The 27037-nt window shown below is 42.2% G+C and overlaps 2 protein-coding genes across 2 annotated transcripts; one reads left to right on the top strand and one right to left on the bottom strand.

Moving 5' to 3' along the window:
* Positions 1-13459: 13459 nt before the first annotated feature.
* On the bottom strand, positions 13460-14227 carry LOC309334358 (alanine dehydrogenase-like; the record flags this gene model as incomplete). Its single annotated transcript, XM_081882340.1, has 1 exon — positions 13460-14227. One exon carries the CDS (start codon positions 14225-14227, stop codon positions 13460-13462), a length of 768 nt encoding a protein of 255 aa, XP_081738466.1.
* Positions 14228-19843: 5616 nt separating this feature from the next.
* On the top strand, positions 19844-24922 carry LOC309334357 (MYG1 protein-like; the record flags this gene model as incomplete). Its single annotated transcript, XM_081882339.1, has 5 exons — positions 19844-19896; positions 20611-20963; positions 21330-21721; positions 21961-22251; positions 24857-24922. The coding sequence occupies 5 exons, from the start codon at positions 19844-19846 to the stop codon at positions 24920-24922; spliced, it is 1155 nt and encodes a 384-aa protein (XP_081738465.1).
* Between the last annotated feature and the right edge of the window lie 2115 nt (positions 24923-27037).

Genomic DNA, 27037 nt, shown 5'->3' with positions numbered 1-27037 from the left:
TTGATATCTGTTGTTGCTATTTATCTCTTTCCACTCTTGCTGCGGGTTAGCTCACATGTTGCTACGAATCTCGGTACCTGTTGTTTTTTCTCAAAGTTGCTATACAGCAGACTTATTCAAACTTCGTTTTCTGTTAGCCCATTTTTATGCAGTCAATTGTGTTGCGCTTGCCGGGGTTTGAGTTGCGAATAACTGTGAGTGGCTGTTGCCGATGCCGCTGATACGACTTATTTTTCTGCTGCTGTTGTTGGCATTTGGTTCTACGGGTACATGCGTACATGTTTTGTCTCGGTCAGCAAGTCTCTGTTATCTTGCTGCTGGTCTCTCATCTCCTGCAGCTCTATCTGATGCTGTTTCTTCTTTCTCTGCTGTTGCTGCCTTCATCGCATATATGTGGTGGCTAGTGCTGTTCACTACATATACGCTTTCACTGCGTTTGAACGTCTAGTAGTGGGTACTGCTGCAGCTTTTGTTTTTCTGGGGTGCAGTTGTTCTCAGAGCTGCGTTGTTGTTATCTGCATGCATTTCTGGGTGTTGCTGTTTTGTGGTTTGCACGAATATGCTGCTGTTTCTGCTGCTCTTCGTGCGCCTTCGCTGCTGTCTTTGCGTGTTCCTCTCTGCGTACATCAGCTGTTGTTCGTGATCGTTTTTGATGCACAGTTTGATGCAGTTGTTCGCTGTTGCTGGTGCATCTCCGGTCTTCTCCATCTGCGTAACTCCTGTTGTGTTTGGATGGATTTGGCGTTGCCGGTTTTGAATGCATCTGTTTGCTTTTGCTAACGCTCTTGTAACTATACAGCTTTCTTTTTTTCCGAGTGCACACTTGTGCTGGCTCTACAGAGTCTACTACTCCTGCTGTTTTGATGATCGGAAGACGGTCTTTTTTGTGTGTTTTGTCGTGTGCCCGCGCATGTATATTTCCATGTGTGTCCTCGCGTGTGAAGATCCGCAGGAAATTTCTGGTCGCTTTCTTGAGCGCTGTGCTGTGTGTGTCGTCCTTCGCTAGAACTGCTGTTTTTTACTGCTGCTGCTACTACTACTACTACTGCCACAACCTTCTGGTGGTGTGGTCCATGCTGCAGTCCAGTTGTTGTCTGCATGGATTTTTTGATTGTTCGATCGCGGAGGAGCGAGTGGTGTGGTTTTTCCACATTTAACACAAAGTGTGCGCTCACTCATACGTGAATTTTGCGCACGTGAATTTTCCACAGGGAGATCAGTGGGAGATTCTGCAGGAGATCGGCGTCCCGAACACCTGCGTTTGCTCCGCAGCAGACTGAAAGGGAGTGGTGACAAGTCTGCGAATGCAGTGGCACTTTCTCGGGCTGTGGTTCCGACCCCCTCGACGCCCGTTCGTGCAGATTTTTCTCCGGCTGCTGCTGTTGCAGGCAATGCAACAGCCCCTGGCAATAATACTCCTCCTGCTGCTGCTGCTTCTTCTTCTATGCTGGCTGCTGCTGCACCTGTTGTTTTTCGCAGTTCTGATGCGGGGGAGGCTGTCGTCGACAAACTTGCGGACAACTCGACCAGTGGAGACGCTGCTGCTTCTGTTTGTGTAACTGGTGCGTCTCCACAAGGAGCACCAGCAGCACAGCCACAGGCAACTCCACTTTCTGCCAGAAGCGCTGTTTCTGCTGCTGCTACAGCAGCGCCTGCAGTTGCAGTTGTTGCTGAGCAAAAGAGCGGCGGGGTGTTTGGAGAGGAAGTGGTGGGGCCAGCTGCAGCAGCAGCGCTCCTTGTTGCTGATGCAAGGGAAGCCACAGCTGCCCTAGTAGGAGCACAAACAGCTGCAGACAGTCCAGTCGTTGTTGAGGGTTCGGCAGCATTGACGAGTAAAACAGCTGCAGCAGGAACAGCAGGAACAGGAACAGGAAAAGAAGCAGCAACAGCAACAACAGCAACAGCAACTGGTGTAGGTGGTGCTGGTGGTAATGGTGATGGTGGATTGGAGTTTAAGAAGCCAGCGCGTTACATTCCGCCGTCCAAACGAGCAGCAGCTGCTGCTGCAGCTTCGACACCAACAACGACGACGACAGCAGCAGCAGCAGCAGTACGAGTAGTGGGAGTAGGCAGTAGTGGTGTAACGACGCAGCAGCAAAACGCTTCACGAGCAGCAGGGTTGCGGTTGTTGGAGCCAGCCAGTGTTCTTGCTTCTGCTGCTGCTGCCACCCCAGCAACAACAGCAGCAGCCGACGCGTCTTCTTCCCCTGTGGGGGGGGCGGGGGCGGCAACTTCAGCAGAAACTGCCACTCGTTCTTCTTCTTCTTCGACACCACCCCCAACCGCTACTACTACTACTAGTAGTAGTCCTTCGCCGTCGTTTCCAGTGGCAGCAGCCCCAGCAAGAGCAGAGGAAGAAAAGAGAGTGAAGAAGGACCCTCCTTCTGCGGAGCAGACTGGCGGCGCTGAGGGAGCACCAGTTGTCAGCACTAGTTGTGGTGGTGGTAGTGGTGGTGGTAGTGGGACGACTCCGATGCCGCTGTGGAAAGTGCGTCTGGAAGAGAAACGCAGAGCGCTGGGAGCAACGGAGTCTCCCAGTGGTGGAGCAGCGAGTGCGTTTCCTACACGGCTGGGTGCAGCCACAGGGCCCACCAAAGCAGCGTCGACTGCAGCAGCGACTGAAGAGAGTCAACGACCGAGCAGTGCAGCAGCAACAGCAGCAGGTGCGCCTGCTCCAGCAACAGGAGGCGCAGCGAGCAGTCCCAAAGCAGCAGCAGCAGCATTTGCTGCGCCTGTTGTTTCTCCAGCGAGCGCGCCAGCAGCAGCAGCAGCAGCTCTGGAGAAGAGTGGAATTCGCGCTGCAGTTTCGTCAGTGAGAGAAGAAAAAGTTGTGCAGCTTCAGCCTTTGCGACTGGGCAGTGCACGGAGAGAAGCTGCTGCTGCGGGCGGGGGCGGGGGAGCAGCAGCGGCAGCGGCAGCGGATGGAAGATTCGTGCCTTCCACGACGTTGAGACGCTTGCATCAACACCAGCAGCAACAACAGCAGCAGCAGCAGCAGCAGACAGGCGGGGGGGGGGGGCTCACAGCAGCAGCCACCAGCAACAGCCTCAGCAGCAGAGGGCCTTGTTCAGATGTGCAGCGTTTTCTCCAGGCTGCTGCTGCTGCTGCAGCGCCAGCTGGAAGCGCCAGCAGTCGCAGGTTCTTCCACTCAGGAGCAGTTGCAGTAGGACAGCAGTTGCGTGGCAGCAGCAGCAGTAGTGGTGGCGCAGTTGCTCCCTCTGCAGCAGGAGCCGCAGGAGCAGAGGGAGGGGGAGGAGAGGCAGAGAGGAAGAAAGAAGCGAAGAAACGACAAGAAGCGGAGCGCGCGAAGGAGAAGCAGGAGGCGCTGCGGCTGCAGCAGCAGCGGCGAATGCAGATGTGGAGACACGACGAGGAAGAGGTCAAGAAGTTCGTGTGTGTGCTTGAGGAGTTCTTCCGCAATTTCTCCGACGCAGACCCGCAGCACACGCAACAGCAGGAGCAGCGGGAGTGCTTGGTAGGGACTGTCTTGGGTGCGGAAGAAAAAGGCGAGGGCCTTTTTTCCGAGGAGACGCTGAAAGGAATCGTGCCCTGCACGGTAGTCGCCGCAGCAGTGATGAAACGAAGTGCAGCTCACAGAGACCTGGAAGCTGTGAGAAAAGAAGTGGAGAAGGTGCAGGATCTGTGGAAAGCGTTACTCGAGAAATGTGAAGTCGAGGATAAAAATCTCGTTTTCATACGAGAAATGGCCAGAGCTGTCAAAGGTATCAGCAACTGCAGAATGCACGGATACGCGTCTCTTGTATACATACACATAATAATATGTATCATATGTATATAGAGAGAGAGGGAGTCACAATGTATATTTCTGTGGTGACGGCGCGGCCGGACCACGCATTTCCTTCGTATTAGATATTCATGCTTCTTTGAGCACACTGAAAAAGATAGAGTAGTACACCAAACATATGTGTACTACATTGATCCACATATTCGTATAGAGGTGCCAGTCCGCTGTCACACAACATTAGTACAGGTATGTGCGTAAATAAATATGCATATATATATATATAAATATACAAGTCTGTAAGAATACGGAATTGTCGAGAATAAATCCACAAGCATAAGTATATAAACACATATATACTTACGTGAATATATGTATATATATATATTATACATATATTCTAGTGAATCTGCGTTTGCATATGCGATATCGATGCTGGTGTTTAATCTTCTCTTTCATAAGTGTATCAGGTTACACCACGAGATGAGGAATTAATAACGCTCCTGACTACAATTTGAGGGGTATATCTATATGTATATACGTTTGATTCCCGATTTCACAGATATACACACAAACATTTGTAAAGATATTCACTTTCTTAGTGTTCTTGATTTCGAAGATGTAATAATTTTCTACATATATATATATATATATATATAACATGTGTATGAGGTAGGACTACTTTGAGTTTGCTGTTCATAGAATCCTGCGTAGCCACAAGTTGTGCATACTCATAAAGGTCGTTGCGGGATGTACCTCGTATGTTAGTATGCATTGAATGCTCCACCCTCAGTAGAGATTTATCCATATAGAAAAAATTCACTTTTAAGGACCGTTGAGCGCCACTGGGATGTTTCTTTTTTGTGAGTGTATGTATGTATAATTATGTGTTCCTGCATGAGACTCATCTATGTTTGAACGTCTGAGTATATACATACAGCTGTGGAAAACTTTCAAAAAAATCTCTTTTCACACTTGATATGCCGTACGTATAAAAAATAATACGTATCATATTTTCACAATGTGATTACACGAGGTTTCGAACTACTATACATTTTTCTATGTATGCATATTAATACGTATTTTACTTTTTTTTGTTGAGTATGCACTTCGATTTTGTGTACGTTTTTGAGTATGCATGGTACACAAATCTATGAGCGTAAATATATATATATATATATATATATATATATATATATATATTTGTACCTACGTTTTGTGCGAAATCGAGCTATTTACACAATACCGGTTCAAGCAGATTTTAGCGTGTCTATCACTATAAAACCATTGTGCTTGATCAATGGTTATACGAGTTTTCGTATGTTTGCGGCGCTGGCAACTTCCGCAGCAACACGTAGATCTGTATATGCCTATGCATAATAATATATGAGGGTCTGCGTTTTAACTTACCGTGTGCACGTAGATAGACATGTGTGTTGATGCAGCTACAGCGCAACGCAACACGTACAGGCTTAGACAAATAAATAAATATATATATATATATATATGTAGTTATGTAGTTATTTTCAATCTTTTTCAGCCGTGAAGTGCCCGCGACTTTCAAGTTCGACTTCGTTAATCGAAGCTCTTTGGGATGCGATGGTGGCAACCGAAGTTCTTCCTCCCTCGGCTTTTCTCGAAGTACGCCATAAAATATCTACCTTTTGAATTTATTATATATATGCATCTTATTGAAAAGGGAACATTCGGATTAGCGCATAAATGACTATACATACACATTTATCTGTAAACGTATATATATGCGTACTTATATAATTATATGTATATATATATATAGTCCTCGGTCACAGCAGTAGTCAATTATATATCCTATTGTCCAGCATGATTATTTTCGTGTCTCTATGGGCGCGCCTCTGTATGAGTGCGATGCTGTGTAACAGATTTGATAAACTGTATATCTTCTACATTTATCAGATATCAAATGTGTATACATATGCATATATACATATATATATATATATATGTAGGAAAAACACTGGTTTGCTTGGGTTTTATACATAGTGTGGAAATGTGATCAGTGTGCGGTTGTATACTTTCTTGATTGCGACTATATATCTGTGAATCTATCCGTTTGCACAATAGATACCTCATTACGTATGTATTTTACATAGATGATTTATCCAGCCTTGTTGTCAGACTAGTCAGGTCTCAAAGTGAGACATATTTACGGTTGTTTTTCGCCCATATGCTAGCATTGTTACATGTGTTGAGATGTGTGTGGATAATTGCTTACTCATACATCCATATTAGTCATAGGTTCGTACAGGCTTCCGCTTATCATTGCTCGTAGAATTCTACAGAGCTGCTGCTCCAGCACAAGTACACAGCAGCCAGACGAGCGGCTACATACCACAGATACGTGCAAGTGAACAGAACACGTCCAGAAACTTGTATGAACATATATATATATATATTTATCTGTTAACGTATACTTGAAATGCAGTGGTTCGATGACGATCAGGACGAATCCGACGGACGCACAGAAGTTCTTTTTCAAGTAAGGGTGTGAAGTAGTATATCAGTGCAGGTTGAGCTACGACATCGATTTACGTCTGTCTGTCTTTCTCTTCCTAAATACATATAAATATATATATATATATGTATACGTAACTGAAAACTATTATAATATGTATATACGTGTAATATCTTTCGTTCTCTAAGTTTCTCCCTTCATAAATATATATATTTACTTTTATATGTATGTGTGTTGATAGAGGAAAAATTAGGGAAAGAGCAAGCGGACGGCACTTATAATGATTCGATGTGTTATTGAAGCGACCAAGCACACCGACACTTTTGTGTCCTACCTGTGCGCGTAACTCAATAGGCAGTATGGATTTTGTCATATAACAAAACAACATCTGTATGTGTATGTAATTACTTCGGGTTGATCTCGTTACATGGGCGTTTATTGGGGAGACTGTCTGATTCCTCTCGCCTGCGTATGTGTGTGGACTCAGCTCTTTTTTCTTGCCAATGTGTCAGAAGTCGTACTGTGTATAAATGTAGTTGATGCCTGACGATCGCAAGCTGAAGGATCAAATTTTTATATTTTCGTTCATACAGCAAAGTCCATATGCGTGGCATATGTATATGTATATATATATATATACGAAAGAAAGATTTATTACATGAATAAAGCTGTGTCTTTTAGTATCTATGTATTTCTACAATTATATATATATATATATATCCATACATCAAGTATGTGTGTGTCTATATATATGTATATGGATGAACAGTACGTTCGGGCGTGAAAATCAAATTCGGGTACGTAAAGTAATCTTTGTCTCTCACTATGTATATATATATACATATATATATATATATATATATGTGTATATATGTATATTTATCTAGATACTTATTGAAAAATGCGTGTGACCGAGTAAGCGGGCAAAAATTGTTTCTGTATGCTGCAGTGGTAATGGTAGAGAGGCTCGGATGCTCTTGGGTTCATGACGCAAAAGTTTCTAGATATATATATATATGTATATATATATATATATATATATTTATACTTTTATACAAATATGCCGATGTGATTGTAACGTATTCGCATGTACGAAGTCGAGGCGTTTATTAAGTACGCTGGTCTTACACGTATGTCTACGCATATGTTTGATATGAACATTTACACACACACGTGTATAAGCATATATATGTACACAAGCCAATATACCTGTGTGCGTATACATATACATATATATATATATTTGTGTATCGTGATATGTTTTTGTGTGTAGCTCGATAGCTCAAGGACACAAACATTGTGTGTGTTTGGAAATACCGTTATCAATGTGCACGTTCACTGAATTCTTTATTCAACAGAAGTATATATATATAGTAATGTGTAAATACATATACACATAGACTTTCTAAGTATGTTATATGTATATATATATATATATATATATATAGAAAGAGCGAGAGAAAAAATTATAATATATCTATATCTATATATAGATATAGATATAAATATAGAGATAGTTATAACGTATGCAAAAATAAATATATATCTATAGCGTAGATTTTCTTTGGGAGTAAAGTCATAGAAAGCGAGCCAAAATGGGTATCTACGCAAACTTGTAATTGTTAGGCGCATTCACTGACTGGGTGAGATTTAGCTGAACAAACCAGTTTTTTAGTAAAATTGTATCTCGACATAAAATATGTTTCTATACTCGATGAGTAAATATACATTTTCTACGCATATAACATACCTGTGTCTACGCAGTAAAATACTTCAAGGCAAATGTTCCTATTTTTTACACGCGCGCATCAAAGCCGTACGCCGTGGGCGATCTCGCCGCAGCAGAAAAGTTGCTGTTTCGAGTAAAACGCTACGATGCCGCGTAACAATGAAATATCTTTACTATTGATTTAACGAGTCGATTTAGGCTCTCGCTTGAAGAGAGGCGGGCAGCAAAGGCAGACTCGACAGCGAAGGGATATCCATTCACTTGATATATTTTTTCACGTACACACGTGTTGTCGCTTTCATTCCTTTTCTTTCACTCCATCGAATATATAACCGAGACTTGCATTTAAGAAGTAGAGAGGGAGCATTATGCGAATACGTGTGGGCGTACATGTGTAGTATATTAGTAAGAATATATATATATATATATATATATATGTAGCAACATTCAATATAGTGGTTATATTTTTCGTTTTCTACTGTTTTTTTGAACTTCTGCGCCGTTGCTCTATTCACTATCAATTGATTGTTATACGATCAAAAAGGGCAGGCAATTGTTCCAATCTTGCGTCCTAGCTTCATTATAACGTTCCACATTCTTTTTACAACTGCCGCTAGATATTAATCTTCCTTTGCAGCTTCAGAATATACAAATTTCTATCCATATGTTTTCCTCTTTCCTTTAGTTGTACTATTTCTGTCGAACATTTTGTATTGCGGTTTGTGGGTATCCAGAACTATTTGCCGACCAGGTATAGCTACTGTGTTTCTGCAGAAGTTCCTCTGTTACAACATTTTCTGTGCCGACCAGGTATAGCTACTGTGTTTCTGCAGAAGTTCCTCTGTTACAACATTTTCTGCACCGTACAGTTTAGCGGTCTTTTCTAGTACCTTATCAGTTAGAACGAAATATGGGCTGGCGACCTGGACCAAATTCATAGATGTATACATGTAGAAAACCATATACATATATATATATTTATATCGCATTCTCATTCTCAACCGTTAACGCCTGCATTACAAAGAATACATAAACATGAACACTTTTTGCTGAGAATCGAATATGTGATGTTCTAAATGATGTGATTTAGTGAGTAGTACTGGAGCTACAATTTTTCTTCATAACAGCTGAACAGGCTGCTGGGTACTCCGCCACCGAGACACATTGTTTCACAATTGTATTTACATCAGTACATGTGTAGTCACACTCTCGCTTCGACTTCTGTTTTGCTGGACTGTATATCACTTTGAGTGAAAGTGCAGTTTGTCGTTCGTGTTGTTGTGAATTTGATGGTGAACTACACCAGATATACTTTGGATGGAAAATATTATATATATATATATTTATTTAGTTATTTATTATCACCCCAAGTACACTCAAAACATCAAAATAAGTCAAGAGATAATCTTTAAAATCTATCAGATCTGTTGTTTTTCAGGGCGGCTCTTGCAAGAGCAAATCGTTACTTTCGTTCTGAATGATTTGCATATTGTGCATTGTACGTATTAGATTCCTTCGTGCTCTTTTTTTATTACCTTGGTATGTTGTTTCAGGTGCACGCATGGTGTCTATGGCTCCAGAATATGATATCCGGAACAAATGGGGAAGAGGTATTCTAGAAACACACGTGCGCACAGCATGTCCTAACGTATACATTTACATCTATAGATTTTCAGCTTGCATTTTGGATATATATATGTATATATATATATATATATATACATGATATTATTCATCTGCTTACTTGGTATGTATATTATCCTTTACGCTGATACTACGTGTTCGTGAACTATATAGATTTTGACCTTTGCATTCTTTCCAGAGAAGTAGAGTTAAAACGAAAGAAAACATATGAAGAATTGATACATTTACATAACGAACCATGTACAAATACTATAGCAACACTGCAGCAGCCAAGTCGGAGGAGCAGAAACGTTTACATCTCGAATACAATCTTGCTAATTTCTTTGACATGTCTCTATAGCGTTTCTACACACTTCAGAAGTCAGAGTCGCAATTGAACAGTTGAAGTACGATTTTTTGTCAAAGGCTAGAGATGTTCTAAAATGAATGTGAAGTCAGACGACATTGACAGTTATAAAAATGTTATATTCTCCAACGTCAACATTTTGGTTTATATATTTATGGAAAAAAGTAATTCATAGTAACAGCTGACGCTAGTTATTGACTTATCTCTTCCCCCAATTTATATATGTGTATATTATGAGAGTCGAAGTTGCCGAGTGTGTGTATTCTCGAAAAACTCTTGGTTCTAACTGGTACATAAAGACTTAACCAACTTTCAACTGCAACGCAGTTATGTCAGTGAATTCAATGTGAGTGATTCTCCTTTTGCTTAGAGTGAAGGTGAACAAGAAGATTATGACGTCGAGGCACTGGTGCCAACGCGCGGCGGCAGTGACAGGAATTCCAAGAAAAAGTGAAAGATGTTTTGATTTTTCGGGAAGGCAGAGATTTTGCTATTAGAATTACACAAGTGTCGACGAAATTCAATTCAAAGGATCTTACCAAAAAGTTTGCTCTACTGCTGGACTTGCTATTCGAAAAGGACATCTTCAAAACGTTGGGCTGCAGCCCTAGTACACAATGGCGTAGATGTCTGTGTAGGTTTACTTTTTTCTCTGCGCTCTTGTGAAAAGTTGCAAACAAACATTAGTTTTGCGCTGCTGTTCTGTTACGCAGCTTCACTCATAAAATGATCATATCCCACTGGCGGGTGTCTCCGCATATGGTAGCAGACGCTGACAAGTGAACTCTCTACATATACACGTTGACAAGCGCATATATATATATATATATATATATCTATGGGCCTAGCATACCTGTTTTGATTATATATTTATAAATGTGTGGTGTACGTGTGTTCGTCTATGTCGCAAAAATTAGGTGTTGGTCCGACGACCACTGGGATGAGGATACATTGAATACACTGTTACAGCAGCTGCTGTTGCTTCAGCCGTCTAATGCAACATATTAAAAACGATTGAACATGGTTTACTTTGAGGAAGATAAGTGTGAAAGGATGGGGGTGAGCTCTTGCCATTCATATCAGCATATTTTCTTTGGTTTCTTCTATCCTAACGTTATTTTCGAAAAAGCCGCTCTCTGTTTTCTTACATGCTAAACCGCGTGGCGATTTATTTCGGCTCCTCTTTCATATTTACAAAAAATGGCATCAATAGTTCTTACCGAACTTTAGAATTTCATTATCATGTTTTGCACACTTTCCTGTCTACATATACTGTATATGGGTATCGTGCATAAATTTGCCATTTAATATTCGCATATATGTTCGTATGGAAGCCTCCTTCATCTCCTTAATGGTACGACAAATATATATGCTCGAAAAGCAGCATATGCATTGAGCAGGTGGCTGCTTCCCAATATCAGTTTTGATATCAGATGCTCATAACTTTTCCCTCTCAAGTCACTGGAGGCGGTTACATTTATGCATATATATATAGATATATATATATATATATACGCATGTGCCTATAAGAATACGAAAGACACACATATCACGCTCTGCGACGCACGGTCCCACAGAATCTATGTGCCGAAGTATGCGTAGTGGTAGCGATAAAAGTAAGGTATGTAGTAGAGAAAAAATTCAGCTCCGTTTGGTTTCACAGTAGGACGGAACACCATATGCCTATTACAGAGATGCAGGGTTGTCCCTCGTGAACGTTTTGGAATAATTCCACGTTTTCGCTTTTGTAATCAAAAGGACACTTCCAATTAAGGATGCCCATAATCATGTACGCTTAGCTTAAGCAGATATGCACATGTACAATGTATAGTGCGTACTGAAGTAGTTGAAGGGCAGGACATTGTTAAAGGACTATGAAAAACTTTGAAGGGTGAAGTGCAACGCCCTCTTAGCATTAGTGATTTTTCAAGTAGCATCTGAATGCATCGATTGGAACAGCAAGGATTTCACGAATGCAAGTGATAAGTGACGCTTTAAGTATTTGTATACATATATATCTATGCATATATATGCCTCCATTCTGCAGGGACGTGCTACACGGTGCTTACGCGGCACAGTCAGATAAAAGGCTGCTTCTTTATTAAAGAATTTGCTGCTGCTTTCTTTCCCACACAGCTTCAACAAGCGAAGTCAAATCTATTTGGTGTGCGATAATGCATCCTTGTTAATGCGCTTTGCAGTTGTTTTGAAAAGGTGGAATATGTGATTTTCTGCCCACACAGTTGTATAAGCAACAAGTAGAACTTATCAATGGCTAGCTCTACCTTGAGTAAGCTGCACTCAAAATGATACGCATTCAACCGTCAAAAGCTCGTTACAAATTTTAAGAATTAGACGTTCCTGATATTACAGCATTGTACAACAAGCTTACCTTTTTCTATAGATACTTGAACATTGATTTAACACATTGTCCTTTTTCTAATTCTAAATATTCCCACTATACAAATATGTGGTGCGAGATTTCAGTGGGCTTCTGAAAAATTTGCCGGCGCGTATTCGTGCATTTATGCTCACATGCTGACCGCTCAATTCATTAGACTACGGCTGCATAGATACTCCTTCGTATACGGGTGCGTTTCTGTATGCATATATATATATTTAGAGACTCTTCTACTGAAGAACAAATTACAACATATATATTCATATACTTATGTATATATATATATATATACATATATGTATGCATGTGTACATTATATCTACATATATTTTATCATCAGACTCAAATGTAAGGTGTAAGATTTGACCGCAACTCTGTATGCGTTGTTCACAAAGTCTGCGGAGGAATCGAAAGGCATGGGCGTACACGCTGAAGTGTCGGCTTTCAGCGCGCCGGCTAGATGAGCCAAGATATCAAACATCATATCACAATTCTTATCATCGATCTAAGTTGGCGTGAAGAGCACTGTTTAACGGCGCGTTTTGGTAGGCGGCGTTTTTTATTTTTGTGGGTGACAATAGAAGTCTGTATTTTCCACCGCAGACTTTGTGCTTGAAGCATCGACTTAAGTACGTGTGATTAAGTATTGCTGCTCGTCCGCTGCTGCTCAGTAATCTGGCAATGGAATTTTTCAACTGCTGAAGAATTAGCACATAACACAACGTTGTAATGATGCCCGCATCGAAGAAAACCCGCTCTCAAGCTTAATCGCTTGACTAGCAATGACATTCGATAATTGATTGAAAGTTTGCAGGTGTGGTAACTTCCAGTGACTGCTTAATGCCAGTTTATTTCCTCGAAGTTGACATGCGCGTACAGCTCCTCTTCAAAATTCAGGATGCGTCAATGATTTTCTTGTTTTTTTGTAACTTAGACTCCTGCTCAGCAAGACTTCTTTGCCAAAAAGCTCATTTCGGCAAACCTGTTGAGCCGCCTTCTTCCTCCTCTTTTGGTTTGAGGCGCAAAACTTTATCAAGGTGGTAAAATTTCATATTGAAAGCTTTTGCAACGCCCTCATACACAATTTTTCTTTGCCAAAAAGCTCATTTCGGCAAACCTGTTGAGCCGCCTTCTTCCTCCTCGTTTGGTTTGAGTCGCAAAACTTTATCAAGGTGGTAAAATTTCATATTGAAAGCTTTTGCAACGCCCTCATACACAATTTTGCCTTTCGCAACATTCACCCCTTTCATCAGCGCTACGTTAGCCCGGCAAGCTTCTTCCCAACCATCACGGGCCACCTGCAGCACATACGGGAGCGTTGCATTTGTGATAGCAATTGTGCTGGTATGAGCCACGGCTCCAGGCATGTTGCTGACTCCGTAATGAATGATGCCATCTACTGTGAAAACTGGATTTTCGTGCGTCGTAACTTTCGATGTTTCAACGCAACCCCCATGATCAACTGCGACGTCAACAATAACGGATCCACGCTTCATAATGGCCAAATGCTCTCTTCTTATGATCTTTGGAGCCTTGCATCCCGGCAGCAAGACAGCGCCAATTAGCAAGTCACAATATGGAAGCACTTTAGCAAGTGTTTCCTCGCAACACAGCTGCGTGGATACATTCGCCGGTAGAATTTGTGAAAGGTAACGCAAGCGTTCGACACTTTTATCGAGGATTAATACGTCGGCCCCAACTCCAGCTGCCACTTGCGCAGCACTAGTACCAACAACACCTCCACCGATAATCAAAACCCGCCCTCGAGGTACGCCTGGAACTCCACCCAGCAAAACGCCTGTACCTCCTCGAGGCGTTTCGAGATAGTGCATACCAACTTGGATTGACAACTTTCCAGCAATTTCCGACATCGGCTCTAGCAGGGGTAGACGATTTCCTTCCTGCACCGTCTCGTACGCTAGACACACAGCGCCGCTACGGAGCATAGCTCTGGTCAGATTCTCATCCGCGCAGAAATGAAAGAAAGCTAGTAAAATTTGACCCGGCCTAACCAGAGACCACTCGCAAAATTGCGGCTCTTTTACCTTAGCAAAGCAACAGTGAGAATAATAACGACAGAAATATAAAAGTCTGAGTATTCCATAGTGGTCTTTCTTCACAAATATTACTCCAGCAACCTGCAAGGAGGGTTTTTAGCGTGTTATATACATATAGAGCATCAGCGTACCACATCTGCGCAGTAAAAGGCTTTAAACTAGCAATACAGAGCGACATTTAAAGAAGCTCACTGCGAGTAGAAGGGAAAAGTTAATCGAAGCTTGACCATCTCACACAGTGTCGTTACATCCTCATCTCACAAAATATCGTCTCTTTTAACCTCGCATCCGACAGGTGTTCAGAATACAATGGATTTCAGTGTTAGAAATCTCATGCGGGACAAAGTCAGCGGTCATGTTTTAGCATTTCAGAATGACCTCGCCGCACAATCCAAATGATTCGGAATGAAACTGGCAGTAGCGCTACGGTAAAACGTACCTTAACAATAAGATCTGCACGTCCGTAGATATCTTCAGCTGCAGCGACAATCTCGGCACCGTTGGTGGCGTACTCTCTGTTTGAAAAACCCGCTTTAACCCCTGCATTCTGTTGAACCAGCACGTGGCAACCAGCTTTGACAAGTTCCAACACGCCCCCAGGAGAAAGTCCCACGCGTCCCTCGGCAACCTTTATCTCCAATGGACAACCAATTATCATATTTTCATAAATAACTAATGAAGTGTGAGATTGGTTTTTATGCGTTTAAGAGCGCAAACATTTGTTCGAGACCGAACGTTATTGTCGTAGCTCATGCGCGGGAGACTCATATATCAGCCATACTCATATCAAAACAACTTTAATATCGGATCGTCTGCGACGGAACAGTATAAAAATTCAAACCGCTTTATGGTCTAGAAAGTATTGTTGGTAGAATAAAGCAAAAGATGCTTTTAATCTGAAATCATCAAGTGTAGCGGTGCCTTTCCCCTAGTAGTTCGCGTGTCGATCTGCAGAAGCCATGCTCGTTCACGTTCACCTGTGCTGTCCAGTCACTAACGATGAGAAGTTAACTTTAGTTCATCTCATACTCTCGTTCTCAAACAGTACATCAAAATAGAGTATACTGCTCTCAGAACTTTGCAAAATTGTTTGTTTTTTTTCACGGCGTCAGTATGCTCTACAGCCGCCTCACTAATTGTGTGTAAGTGCTCAGTGTATCCACTACCGCATCGTCTTCGTGTCTGCTTATCGATGAACATTTACTATTGAGAAAATATATGTAAATCCACTACCGCATCGTATTCGTGTCTGCTTATCGATGAACATTTACTATTTAGAAGCCAAAATGAACGAGTTCCTTTGTAATTTCCGAAGAACTATAGCAATTCACCTAAAAGTATATCCCAGTCTGTGATAACATCAAAAAGAGAAAGCGCCCAAGCAGAGCCATCATGCCGAATAATATTCACGATTGAAAAAGTCGCCATTTGTCTATATTTCCAGAAAATGGTAGCGACCTTAGTGAAGGTATCCCATTCTTTGATCATATCTGAAGGAGAAGGCGCCCACGCACAGTCATCATGCCGGAGAATCCATACGCTCTTCCGGGCAAATTTATTTTCCCATGTTACTGAATCTTTAATTTACTGATACACAAGTTGAGCCAGAAGCATTATAGAGAGTGAGATGAGAATTCGACGCACACTGCCCGCCTGCATCCGAAGTCAACTCACCCTGCGCAAACTTTTTTATATGGACGTGTGGGCACCCTTTACAGAGGTGTGGAGCACACTTGAAACGTTTGCCGATGGAATGCATCACAGTGACTCTGGTAATACTTTTTTCCTGTGGTATCCGTAGCAACATTCGCGCTTTTATATGGTTTTGCTCCATCCATGATGAATTTGCAGCTATATTGTAGAGGAAATTTGCGCATGGCGCAACGATGAGGACATAACTCTTCTTATTTTGTTGAAAACAGACATTTGTAAAATCTAGTACGGATTCGGAGGTGTTGGCAGCAAATTTTTCACGCCGTAGAACCTGACTCCCCCCTCTAATATAAAAAGCTACCGCGGATAAACGTTCATATGATATCTCCCTTACACATTTGCTTACATGAACAGTATACGAGTACAGTAATTCAAGGCATCATTTTTGATAGTTTACATTGGATAACTTAATAAAAAAACATGTATGTGCATGTACGACCTTGTGTACTTATAATATTCTGTAATATTTCAAACCAACAGGGTGCAGTACGCCATCAGCACCATTAAGCTTAAATAGCATCAAAGAAAACCCATGAGTGTCAAATAAAGCAGGGTGTCAGTGTCATCTCTTGATAAGCTTACTACAGTTTTTGCATCGGTGTGTCGCTGCCTTTTCCAACAGTAAAGATTGATATAAGAGCTCCAGATATAGAGATTCTGGACGATCGACAATGTGTTCATACATCCAGAGGCACGACACATATTGATATAAGCGTAAACACCTCTATATTGACGTACAGATCTTGGTTGCCAAGTTATCGTTTTGTGGACGATGTGTCCCCGGATGAAGGATGTGCCAGATAAGCACTGCTGAATAAATTGATATCGAGCGTGCCACTGTGTCAAAGTAATATCAGAAATAGCTTCTTATCTGTCACTCTGAAGCACATTCACACTGCCTGGGGGCTAAGGAGTTATGAGCCCACGCAGTTCTCTTGCATGAAATTTCCTACGATTCACGGGTTCTGAGCCGGTGTTCGAGACCGTCTCGTACAAGCTATTTCAGGACACCATCAACGGCCCTTTTCCAACCTGAGCAGATCTGACCTGTGCTTACTTTGAGCTGAATCCGCAGACTGCTAATCAAAGCAGTCACTGCTTAGTGTTCATCTCGACATCTTGCTTATTTCGCTACTTTGTTCAACGTCTAGTCACAACCAGCGATTTTTAAAACAAATTCATACCGCCTGCATCTGCTTTACATCGCGTGCGACAAAGCCGTAAAGCAATCTATATGGAAACATGATGGCTCTCAAGGTCGTGATTCGTGTCACACACTGGAGGCACATCGGCGTTCACGATAAGAAATGTACCAATTTCACTGCAGAGACTTTTTCTGTAGCTGCACAACGTGTACAGAAACGCAAGTAATTTGATCGAGGACCTGCAACCAAGCCACAACACTTTGCGACACATCCCATGTAGTGAAAATTGAAAACTATACACTAATGACACCGTTTAATGCGCTTTCAGCTTCATGGGCTCTTTTATTCAAATCTTGATACTGATGAAATTCATGAACAACAGACTGCGCCGGTTTAGTACTTCTTGAGATACTATGACAGGACCTGGAAAGCACACTTAAATCTAGCAACGAGAATGACATAGAAACAGCTTCCGCAGCAGCCACATTTGACACGTTGTCAAAAATAAAACGTAACATATACACAAGGTTTCTTATTCAATTCTGCCTTAAATGAACATAAATCATCAGGATTGCTGAAGCTATAATCACGTAAAGCATGAGATAAAAAACTAGGAAATACCATTTTCGACGCGAACTCTTAGTAAAGGGACGAGAACTTTCTCTCACTGCATTGCAGAATTGTCACTGCAGAACTCCGAATACAACGTGCTGTGTCACTCTGTCTCCCTACTCACGCTTCTTCACCTTACATCCTAGTCCTACGCAGACTGTCAATACGCAGCTTCCTTACATACGCAGTTCTGACCTGTAAAATCTAGATTGCAAACCGAAGCTTCCGTATTATGCGAACATCACATTCGAAGATTGCAAGCCTAGCTATCACAATTTCTGTCAGAGAGATCCGTTCAAACATAGGCGTTTTTCTGCATATTTATGTTTTACATATATAATATACTAAATATATATATATATATATATTTTGTATATTGTATATAGATGACCATATCTGAAATTCGTTTACGATCCTAATGCAGTGTCTGTTTATACCTTGAAAGCATCATGCTAGCTTGTGGCATTACGTGCCCTCGCTCCAACTTCAGTTACATGACACAAATTGATTCGACATTCGATCCGACGTTTGGGGAACGTGTAACCCAGAATGCACCAAACTCTCTGTTCGGCTTTCGATATACGGATGAGGTATATGTTTTCGGTCTGATTACACAAATGCAAAAGTAACGGAGCGCCCAATAAAAACTGGAAAATTCGGAAGTATCCAAAAGCATATAAATGACAATCACTAATACTTAACATCTTTGATAATGGAATTGATTTACTGAAAGTTCAAGCATCCGGACCGAGGCTGGATACGGGTAAAACTTCACGTACGACGGATTTATCAAATCGGGTTTGCTGCTTATTTATAAAATATGTAGCTCTTTGCAAGTGTTGGGTGGAGCGACACTCACACATGATGGTTTCGAGGTAACTCAAGACGCTTCACCTTCTACTAGGCATGACTTATTTTCAATCAGAAAATGTACTCAGGCTCTTGCTGTCAAGTAGTTAAGTGAACAGCAGCACTCCTACTCCACTTCACAGCAAGTGAGAAACGAGTGAGAGAGCTTTATAGCTGCAAGCATAAGCGTAACAAGGGGAAATATTTGTCATTCGGCGCCACGTTTTAGTTACCTCACTCGTTGGGAAAAACGCCAAGAATAAACTGTCAGGTAAACATTTGCCCATATCCGCCTCGCAGTTAAATAGCCCGAAACAGATAGCAAAGACTGAACTTTTTATTTTAGGCAATTTTTTTCGTTCCTCAAGAACAAAACAGCTCAAAAACAGGTGAAGTACGCAACTGCATGTGCATCTACTTAGTGGTAATTTGATATGTGCTTGCGACCTTGCTATGGCGTATAAAGTTATCTTGCCTGTTTCCTTCGAACACTTTCGCACATGCGGCGCGAGACACAGGCGACATTTAAAGACAAATTCTGCGCTTGCCACATTTCCCTACGTTTGTTAAACTTACAGAATTTCAACATCTGCTTCGGCTTTAGAGTGCACGAGCCTCTCTCCATTTGTTCCTGCATGCTCATTCCCCTGCGCGTTGATCATCTCTGCTCACAGACACCACTCGCAGCGACATAAATGTTATTTTTTTCATTGCGAATAATTTGTTGGATTTGCACACGACTCCTCTATGTTATGTTTTTCAATGCGAATATTTTGTTGGATTTGTACACGACTCCTCCATTGATGTTACTTTCTAAGGTGGTTTTATGAATTGTTTTTCATATTACATCTCGTATTTCTTATTTTCAGGGCAGTTCTTTTTGCCTCTTAGCGGAAGAGCACTTAGTTTTTTGGCCGGAAAAAATTTTGTTTCAACCGTTGACTCTGTAGCATCATTCCACAGTTCTGCGCCATTAGTACGGTCCAAGCCTCTCAACCTGGTATCTGCTTCTTTTCTGTCAACACGCTGCTTTTCCCCCCTCGGTCACAGAGACGCAACAGGAATCCCCTGCACCACCTTGCGTTTTCGCCAGCAGCAAAAAATATCGCTCATGGAGAAACCACGGCTTGAGGTTAACCGTACTATTGCAACTCACAGCGGCACGTGAGCATACATAGAATATCAGACCAAGAAGCTCCACCAGTGCACTTCGCACGTCTGGCGCATGAATCAGTAACACAACAAGCGATAGTGCAATCCGTACATCCTGCTAAATGGAATTGTTTTTTTTGGTTTTCTGCACCTGAAATCTTTTACGCCAGTTTGGTACTTTTACGGTTGGTGCTCGATCGTTTCAGAAAGCAAGATTTTTCACTTGTGATAAGTTATGCAATGCATTTATAACGCAGTCTCGTTTAAATGTGGGAAATGCTCAGATTTGCCGGATAAATATTGCACCTGCATAATGATATAGCGACTACTTAAACTGTATAATTATCTATTTATATACGTATATGTACTTCTATATGGAACTAGGTTGCGAGGCATCCCTACCATCAGTCTGCATAATATTGTACTAATATCTACAAAAGGTATTTACACACAAATAAAAATTTCTTTTGATTGTTATGAGTAGCTGCACGTGCTCCAATATGTTTATTTCTACATGTGATATGTGTATATCTGTGTATCGGAATGTTCTGTAACGATGCGGACCATTCATTGGAAAATGTAATGAAAAAGCAAACGAGCACAGTTCCATTTGTTTATTAAGAAAGCCATTTCAACGCGATCAATATAGGAATCTGTCTTCTGTGGGGAACTCTGGTGAATTTCATTAGGATTCAAAACGTACAAATGTTTTGATGTGTTTTTTAGATTTCATCTTGACGAAGTCATTGCCACGGTCATGCTGCTGAGCTTGCCAGAGAATTGCCAGGCGAAAGTAATACGCTCACGAGACCCTGCCATTCTGGATTCGTGCGATATTGTCGTAGACGTAGGAGGCGTATATGATGCGGAAAAAAATCGCTTTGATCACCATCAAAAAAGTTTTTCCACCACATTTTATGATACGCCATCTGCAGACAGTGAAAGCAAACACACGGGCATTTTGGTTGAGACAGCCGATCGTCCAAGTAAACACAAGGAGAGGACTGCAATCACCAAGCTCAGCAGCGCAGGCTTGGTTTACAAGCACTTCGGCAAGAGGTTGCTGCAGCATCGATTTGGTATGTCTTGAAAGTTCTATTTTCACTAGCAGAACAATTAAAATGACATTCATATATGTATTGCATCCGGCCCTTTGTGCAAATGAGAGGGCCCGCGATGGCAGAAAAGAAAGCTATGTACCCTCTGCCGTGGCTGGTTACTCCCGTTCATGTTAATACGTGATGTGCAGCTTTCGAGCTGTCGTGTGTCTCTATTCGGCAGGTAATAGAGACATTTTATACTTTCTAGAAAGTTGATGATAGAGAGCTGACACCTACCGTTAGTAACTATCAAAATGTGTGAGAAAATTTGTCTATCCTTCAAAGGCATTACGGACCCGGAAAGTCTCAAGATCGTTTATCCTCTTTTGTACACAAATTTCCTAGAAGCCATCGACGCTCTTGACAACGGCGTTTCCGTGGTGCCCAATGGAGGTCCGCTTTTGTTCAAGGATTCAACGAATCTCGGAAGCCGAGTTTCTCGGTGCAATCCGCCGTGGAACGTGGACGATCTAAGGCTATGTACACCTAGGCACAAATGTTTGAATTTCGATGAACGTGATCTCCATCCGGCTCACGTAGAAGGCGGATACGAAGAAGAAGTTTTGGGATTCCGAAAAGCAATGAAACTTGCCGATGACGAGCTTCAGTCCGCTGTCAGCGCCATCGTAGATTTCTGGATGCCTGCTAGAGCTTTAGTGTTGGATGCAATCAATCGGCGATTGGACGTGCATGCTTCTGGAAGAGTAATAAAGCTAGCGAAGTATTGCCCTTTCATGGTATGTGTCTTGATTGTCGATTCGGCCACAAATACGACTGCTAACACTGTTAAAAGGTTGGTTTTTTTCCCCGTTCCTAGGACACTAGAGTCGCGTCCAAGTCGTCGACGAGTGTAACAAGAAGTTTATGTGAATGGAAAGTAGACATTGTATGCATGCATTAGTGTGGACTTGCTTACACGTACGAAAAATGCGTGCCAAGCGTGAGAAGCTTGTCTATTGTGGCATGTTCCGTACAGGAGCATCTCTACATCATTGAAGAGGAGGAAGGATTAAGTTCGTCAATCTTGTTTTGTATATATCCGGATTTGAAGGGCGGGAAAGCTGTTGGATGGAGAGTTCGTGTTGTCGAGAAAGAAGGCCAGATGTTTGCTGCTCGTCTCCCTCTTTCTAAAAAGCTGCTGGGACTTAAAGGAGAAGAACTAGGGACTATTGTATGCAACTCCAAGGTGAAAGACGCAGATAAAGCAAACCCGTCTGATTTTATCCATTGTCATGCAGCAGGATTTATTGGAGGAACGACAACCCTAGTGAGTCAATTGTTGACAGATAGTGGTCCAGACTCAGGTGACATCAAAATTTCAAAAACGTTTTGAGGCCTGTTTGTATTCAAGCCCTGGGTTGTTGATGATGCTGAGAAGCAAGATCATTGCCAGTAAAAATGGACTCTGTCAGTTTGTCTTTGGGTCTTATAGAGCCTTTATTCCAGTAGACATCTCTTATGATTCTTTGCTTTTATTGCAATGTTGGTGGTGCCAGCGAGACCGCTGGTAGCTCAAGTTAAATTTTTATATGGGTGCCTTTGTGATGAGCGCGAAGCATGCACATATATATATGTGTTCTACTACCTTCTTGCCTAGGCTGCTGCAATGGCGATGGTGAACTTCACCATGGAGGAAGCGCGTTTAAACTGAACGAGTACCCATCGCGCTTGGCATGTCCCCTTGAAAAGTCGGTGAGCCTTCTGTGACATCAATTCGCTAAGGCAAAGCATGGTAGCAGCTACTTTTGGACAAAAGTCGTTTTTGCAAGTGAATTGTGAGAAACTTTTCCGATGATGGTTTATTAATACTAAGTTTCATTGTCGCTTGTGATTGTTTGTTTGTTTAGAAAATTGTTCCAATTCGATAGACTGCTTAATCGGAAAACTCCCTTTTCTTTTTTAAGCGAGGTTTCATTGCTTTGTTGCTTTGGGAATCTCAGCTGTGATGATATTTGAATGGAAGTGCATCACGGGAGGGAATGCGGACTGTTTGCGTCCCTGTGGTATGCGGAGCACTGGCGAGTGTTTTTCGAACCATGCTGAAAATTCAATATATAGATAATCGCTGACAACAGTTTGGAGGATTTGATGACTTCATACGTCCTGGCCCTGGCAGACAACAAAGTAGAAGAAAAAACAGTTTATTTACTTTACTACCTTATGCATAGATTTCGCACTACGAAATCAAAGTACGTAAGGGAAAACCAGCAACGCTTCGTCGCAACTCCCAACAATTGAATGAGATCCCCGATGCCTACAATCCAGTTTCGCAAAAGACTACCTAATTCCTTTATATCGAACGGAGATCTGTCACAGACATTCTGATATTGGCCAGCTGTTCTCCGTATGCGTCGTCTGCTGGATTTCTTGGGAATGAGATATCGCGAGTGTAAAGCTCATTCTTACACTTGTGCAGAGGCGTTGCCAGAGGATCGCCTAAGGAGAAAAAAGAAAACCCGCTTGAGATGCTCGGCGTAAGGTGAAGAAGCAGGAACATTTTCTTGCCTCGTGCACTCGTATAGTCTAAATTGTAGTCAAATGCTGACGGAGCAATATCCAGTTTTTGAGAGTTGAACCAGGTAAAACAACTCCGGTCCCTGCAGAACAATGTCTGAATTCCCAGCTAGATCCCAACTCGGGACGCTTTACAAGCTTCTGTTTCCGTGTATGGAAATGAGGTGGTGATGAGACTGAGACGTCTTTGTTTCAGGGTTAGCAATGTTAGATACAGCTTGGCCTGGTGCACCGTCTGACTCCGTGATAAAAGCAGCAATTTGCCTCGTTGAGTGATTCTGCAGAGCGTTAATAAACTAGCCTGCCAGACGCAAAACTTGTTCTTTTTTCCTAGTCCATACCTACGAAATTGCTTGTTGACTCCAAGCACGAAAACTGTCCACGATGCTTTGACGCTACAGGATCATGCCGGACATCGCGCGCTGCGAGACTGTAGGATTTGTACAAGTCGTTCACCGGCCCGGCACAAAAATCAAAGGGCGGCAGATTGAACTCCCAGTCAACCACATACAACAGAGGATTTTGTAGCGTCACGCCGGGTCGGCAACGACAAAGTCACCTTCAACTTCAGCTGACACAAGAATTCCTGCTTTCATACCCACAATGACAGCAATGTTTTAAAATAGCTTGCAATTTATTCTGGGGTGGCATCTCATAAAAAATTGCACTTCAGCGGCCTTCCTTACATAATGGGTAGTAGAACTCAAGCTACCTGCTGTAAATATTTAATTATGATCAAAATTTGCTCAGGTACTTCAACAACTATAGAAGACACGAAGCTGCGTTAGAAAGCGAAAAACTACGCTGTTACCTGAAATGCGTACATTATCGCCAAAGTAGGATCACAGTCGCCAGCTAATCTAGTGCAAAGACAATATAGTCAACTATGTGAACATAAAATACAACCGTTACATATTTCACATATTCAACTGTTCAAAAGCTACTTGAGGGGTTGTCTGTCGCTGTCACCGTGAACGCGGATCTATTACATATATATGAAGAATAAGCCTTTCCAAAAACTTACAAGTACCTATTCCTTTGAAGCAGGTAACAATAGCTGAACATCGTGTGAAGTGCTCGTATTTTTGCTTCTAGTCACTGATGTTGATGCAAGTCAAAACAGAAAATGAGGAGGCGTGCATTAGATTTGTCTAGATTCTGAACTTCAAACACCCGCAGGAACTTCAGATCTCCTAGCAACCTCCCTAGAGTATTTCAGCGTCACCTGCTTGAAGGGTGTCACACGTCTCCGACGCGAAGGTAAATTGACCAGCATAGCTTTGGTTTCTCTTCTTGTGCAAGGCAAAAAGTCACACGAATTTTACCATGTCTTGATCACAAACTTTTTGCATATGCAGATGATTGAGGAGCTCGCTTGCGACAGTCCTAAGTACCATTCCTCAGATACCACAGTTGGAGGCTGAAAGAGCTACAATGTCGCTTAAATCGTAGAAACGGCGAGAATTTTGGTCTCTTCATCAAAGTTGTGTCTGATTTTCATGTATGCGTCCGATGAAGTCACTGCATCCCGGCGTTCGCAAATGCGTACCAGAGCAACGCATCCGGCATAAAGCAGTAACACATCACGTCTAGGATTTTGTGTCATTGTGTATTCACTTAAGAAAAAGAAAACAGGAAATTTGTTCTGGAGTTATACCGTTTATAAAGCGTTCGTGATAGACCGAAAATGCAGCAGAGCTCCGCATTCGACTTGATGAGTGAACAAATTTCGCGGAAACCTTCTGAAATATGTGTGTTCTTGGTAGTCAGAGGAAAAAACCAATTGTTTCTGCTTTTCTTACCGTCTGTAGCGCCTTTGCGTTCGATAGAAGTACGAATACTGTTTCAAGTCTATTGACAATTTTTCTTCTCTAGCTCTTCTGTGTAAGGACGGTTGGTGGGGATACATGTTGTACACCCACTTTCTACGACTAAATTCATCTTTCACTACGTTACAGTAACAAGAACGGCACAGCGAGCAATATAAGTTCTGGAGGAACACACAAACGTGACTCTGAAGAAACGTCGCCGCAATTTCTGCAAACATCACGATTCCACTCGTTGAATGCACGAGGCCAAGTAGGGCGCTAAACATACAGAAGGTCTCCACAACAACAGGAAACAACAGATACGATGAAGAATTGTGGTATTCTCTTCACTGCCCTGGCAGAAGGGGTCAAGCAAGTTAGCCGCTGCTTTCGCAATTATTTCAGACTCAACTTGCCTACCCTCCCACTTGGAAAGCAACGCAGCATAGCGCAGTAGTGCAAGACCATAAGTAAAAACATTTTCAAGGTGAGAACCATTCCAGCTTTGCCTCAACTGGTATACTGAGTCTTCGTTCTTTGAGTCTACCTCTTGACTTCTATACCACCCTCTTGGACAATTACCCAAAACTTCAACAGGCAGTTTCGTAATGAATGTAAATTCACGTAGTGCTGATCTGAAAAGGCCTTCGCTAATGACAGGTTCATACGCATCAAGGAACGATGTCGCCAAATTAGACAGAAGGTCAGCTTTCAGAGCATGCGCCCCCGGTGGCTGAAATTTTTTGCATAGTTGAAGGCCAGCTTCTAATGTTGACTGCCCTATCTCAAACGCTGCACAGCCTACGTCGGATCGGGAAAACGCGCTCGATGATAAAGAGTCCGTAGCAGATGTTAAAATGGCACCAACACCTTTGTGAAGTTTGATCAAACCTTCTATAAATTGATCAGCGTAGTCGCGCTTCACAATGGCTTCACAAATAGAGCTTAGCTGGTCACCAGATTCTGAGACGTCTCTAACACTGCTGCACCCTTGCTTTGCTCCTAAAGTGCACCGGTTTTCTAGCAGCGCAAATTCACTACAACTAAGCAAAGCGGTAGCATCTTTCAATAAAAGTTCTGCATCCTTCAAGATAACACTAGCTTCTAGCTGGTCTCGTTTCCGCATAAGCTGGCTCCTCGATTTTTCAACGTTATTGACGAATACATTATATTTCTGCATTAGGTCAAAAAACTTTTCAAGGACTCCTCCGCTTTCCCAGAATACGGTGCTTCCCACCTTTGACTTTGAACGCGACGCTACACCATCGGCCGATCCAGAGAAAAAATTATTACTCTCTTGAAGAACGGTAAGTTCCTGCATATCGCTTTTGCGCAGAGAAGCGAGCTTGTGGAAATTGCTGCATTGCAGACGATGTAAAATGTCGACTCCTGTATTATTCAGTAAAGCTTTTTTCTCTAGCTCCATAGTGCAAGCCATAGCGCAGATCGCCGCGGCATCGCTGATACTTGAAGGCGCTCTATCTACAGACATCAGCAAACCAGAAGACAACTGATAGGCACCATCATATTTGCCAGCTAGGAAAAGTACTGCAGCAAGGCACCCTGCGACTAGATAATGCGTATCCTGTCGAAAGTGAGATTGAATCCTCGTCGCTTCCAAAATATTATGAAGACTTCGAAATGCTAGACAGCTCTGAATAACATTTCCATCCTTATAGTCATTCAAGGCGGTAAGAAACTCGGGAAAATTGTCAATCTCGAAGCACCTTT

The sequence above is a fragment of the Podarcis erhardii genome (assembly GCF_964252035.2).
Source record: "Podarcis erhardii genome assembly, contig: HAP1_SCAFFOLD_119, whole genome shotgun sequence".
Taxonomy (NCBI): domain Eukaryota; kingdom Metazoa; phylum Chordata; class Lepidosauria; order Squamata; family Lacertidae; genus Podarcis; species Podarcis erhardii.
The sequence above is the reverse complement of the archived record's forward strand: the minus strand, read 5'-3'. Positions and strand labels throughout refer to the sequence as shown.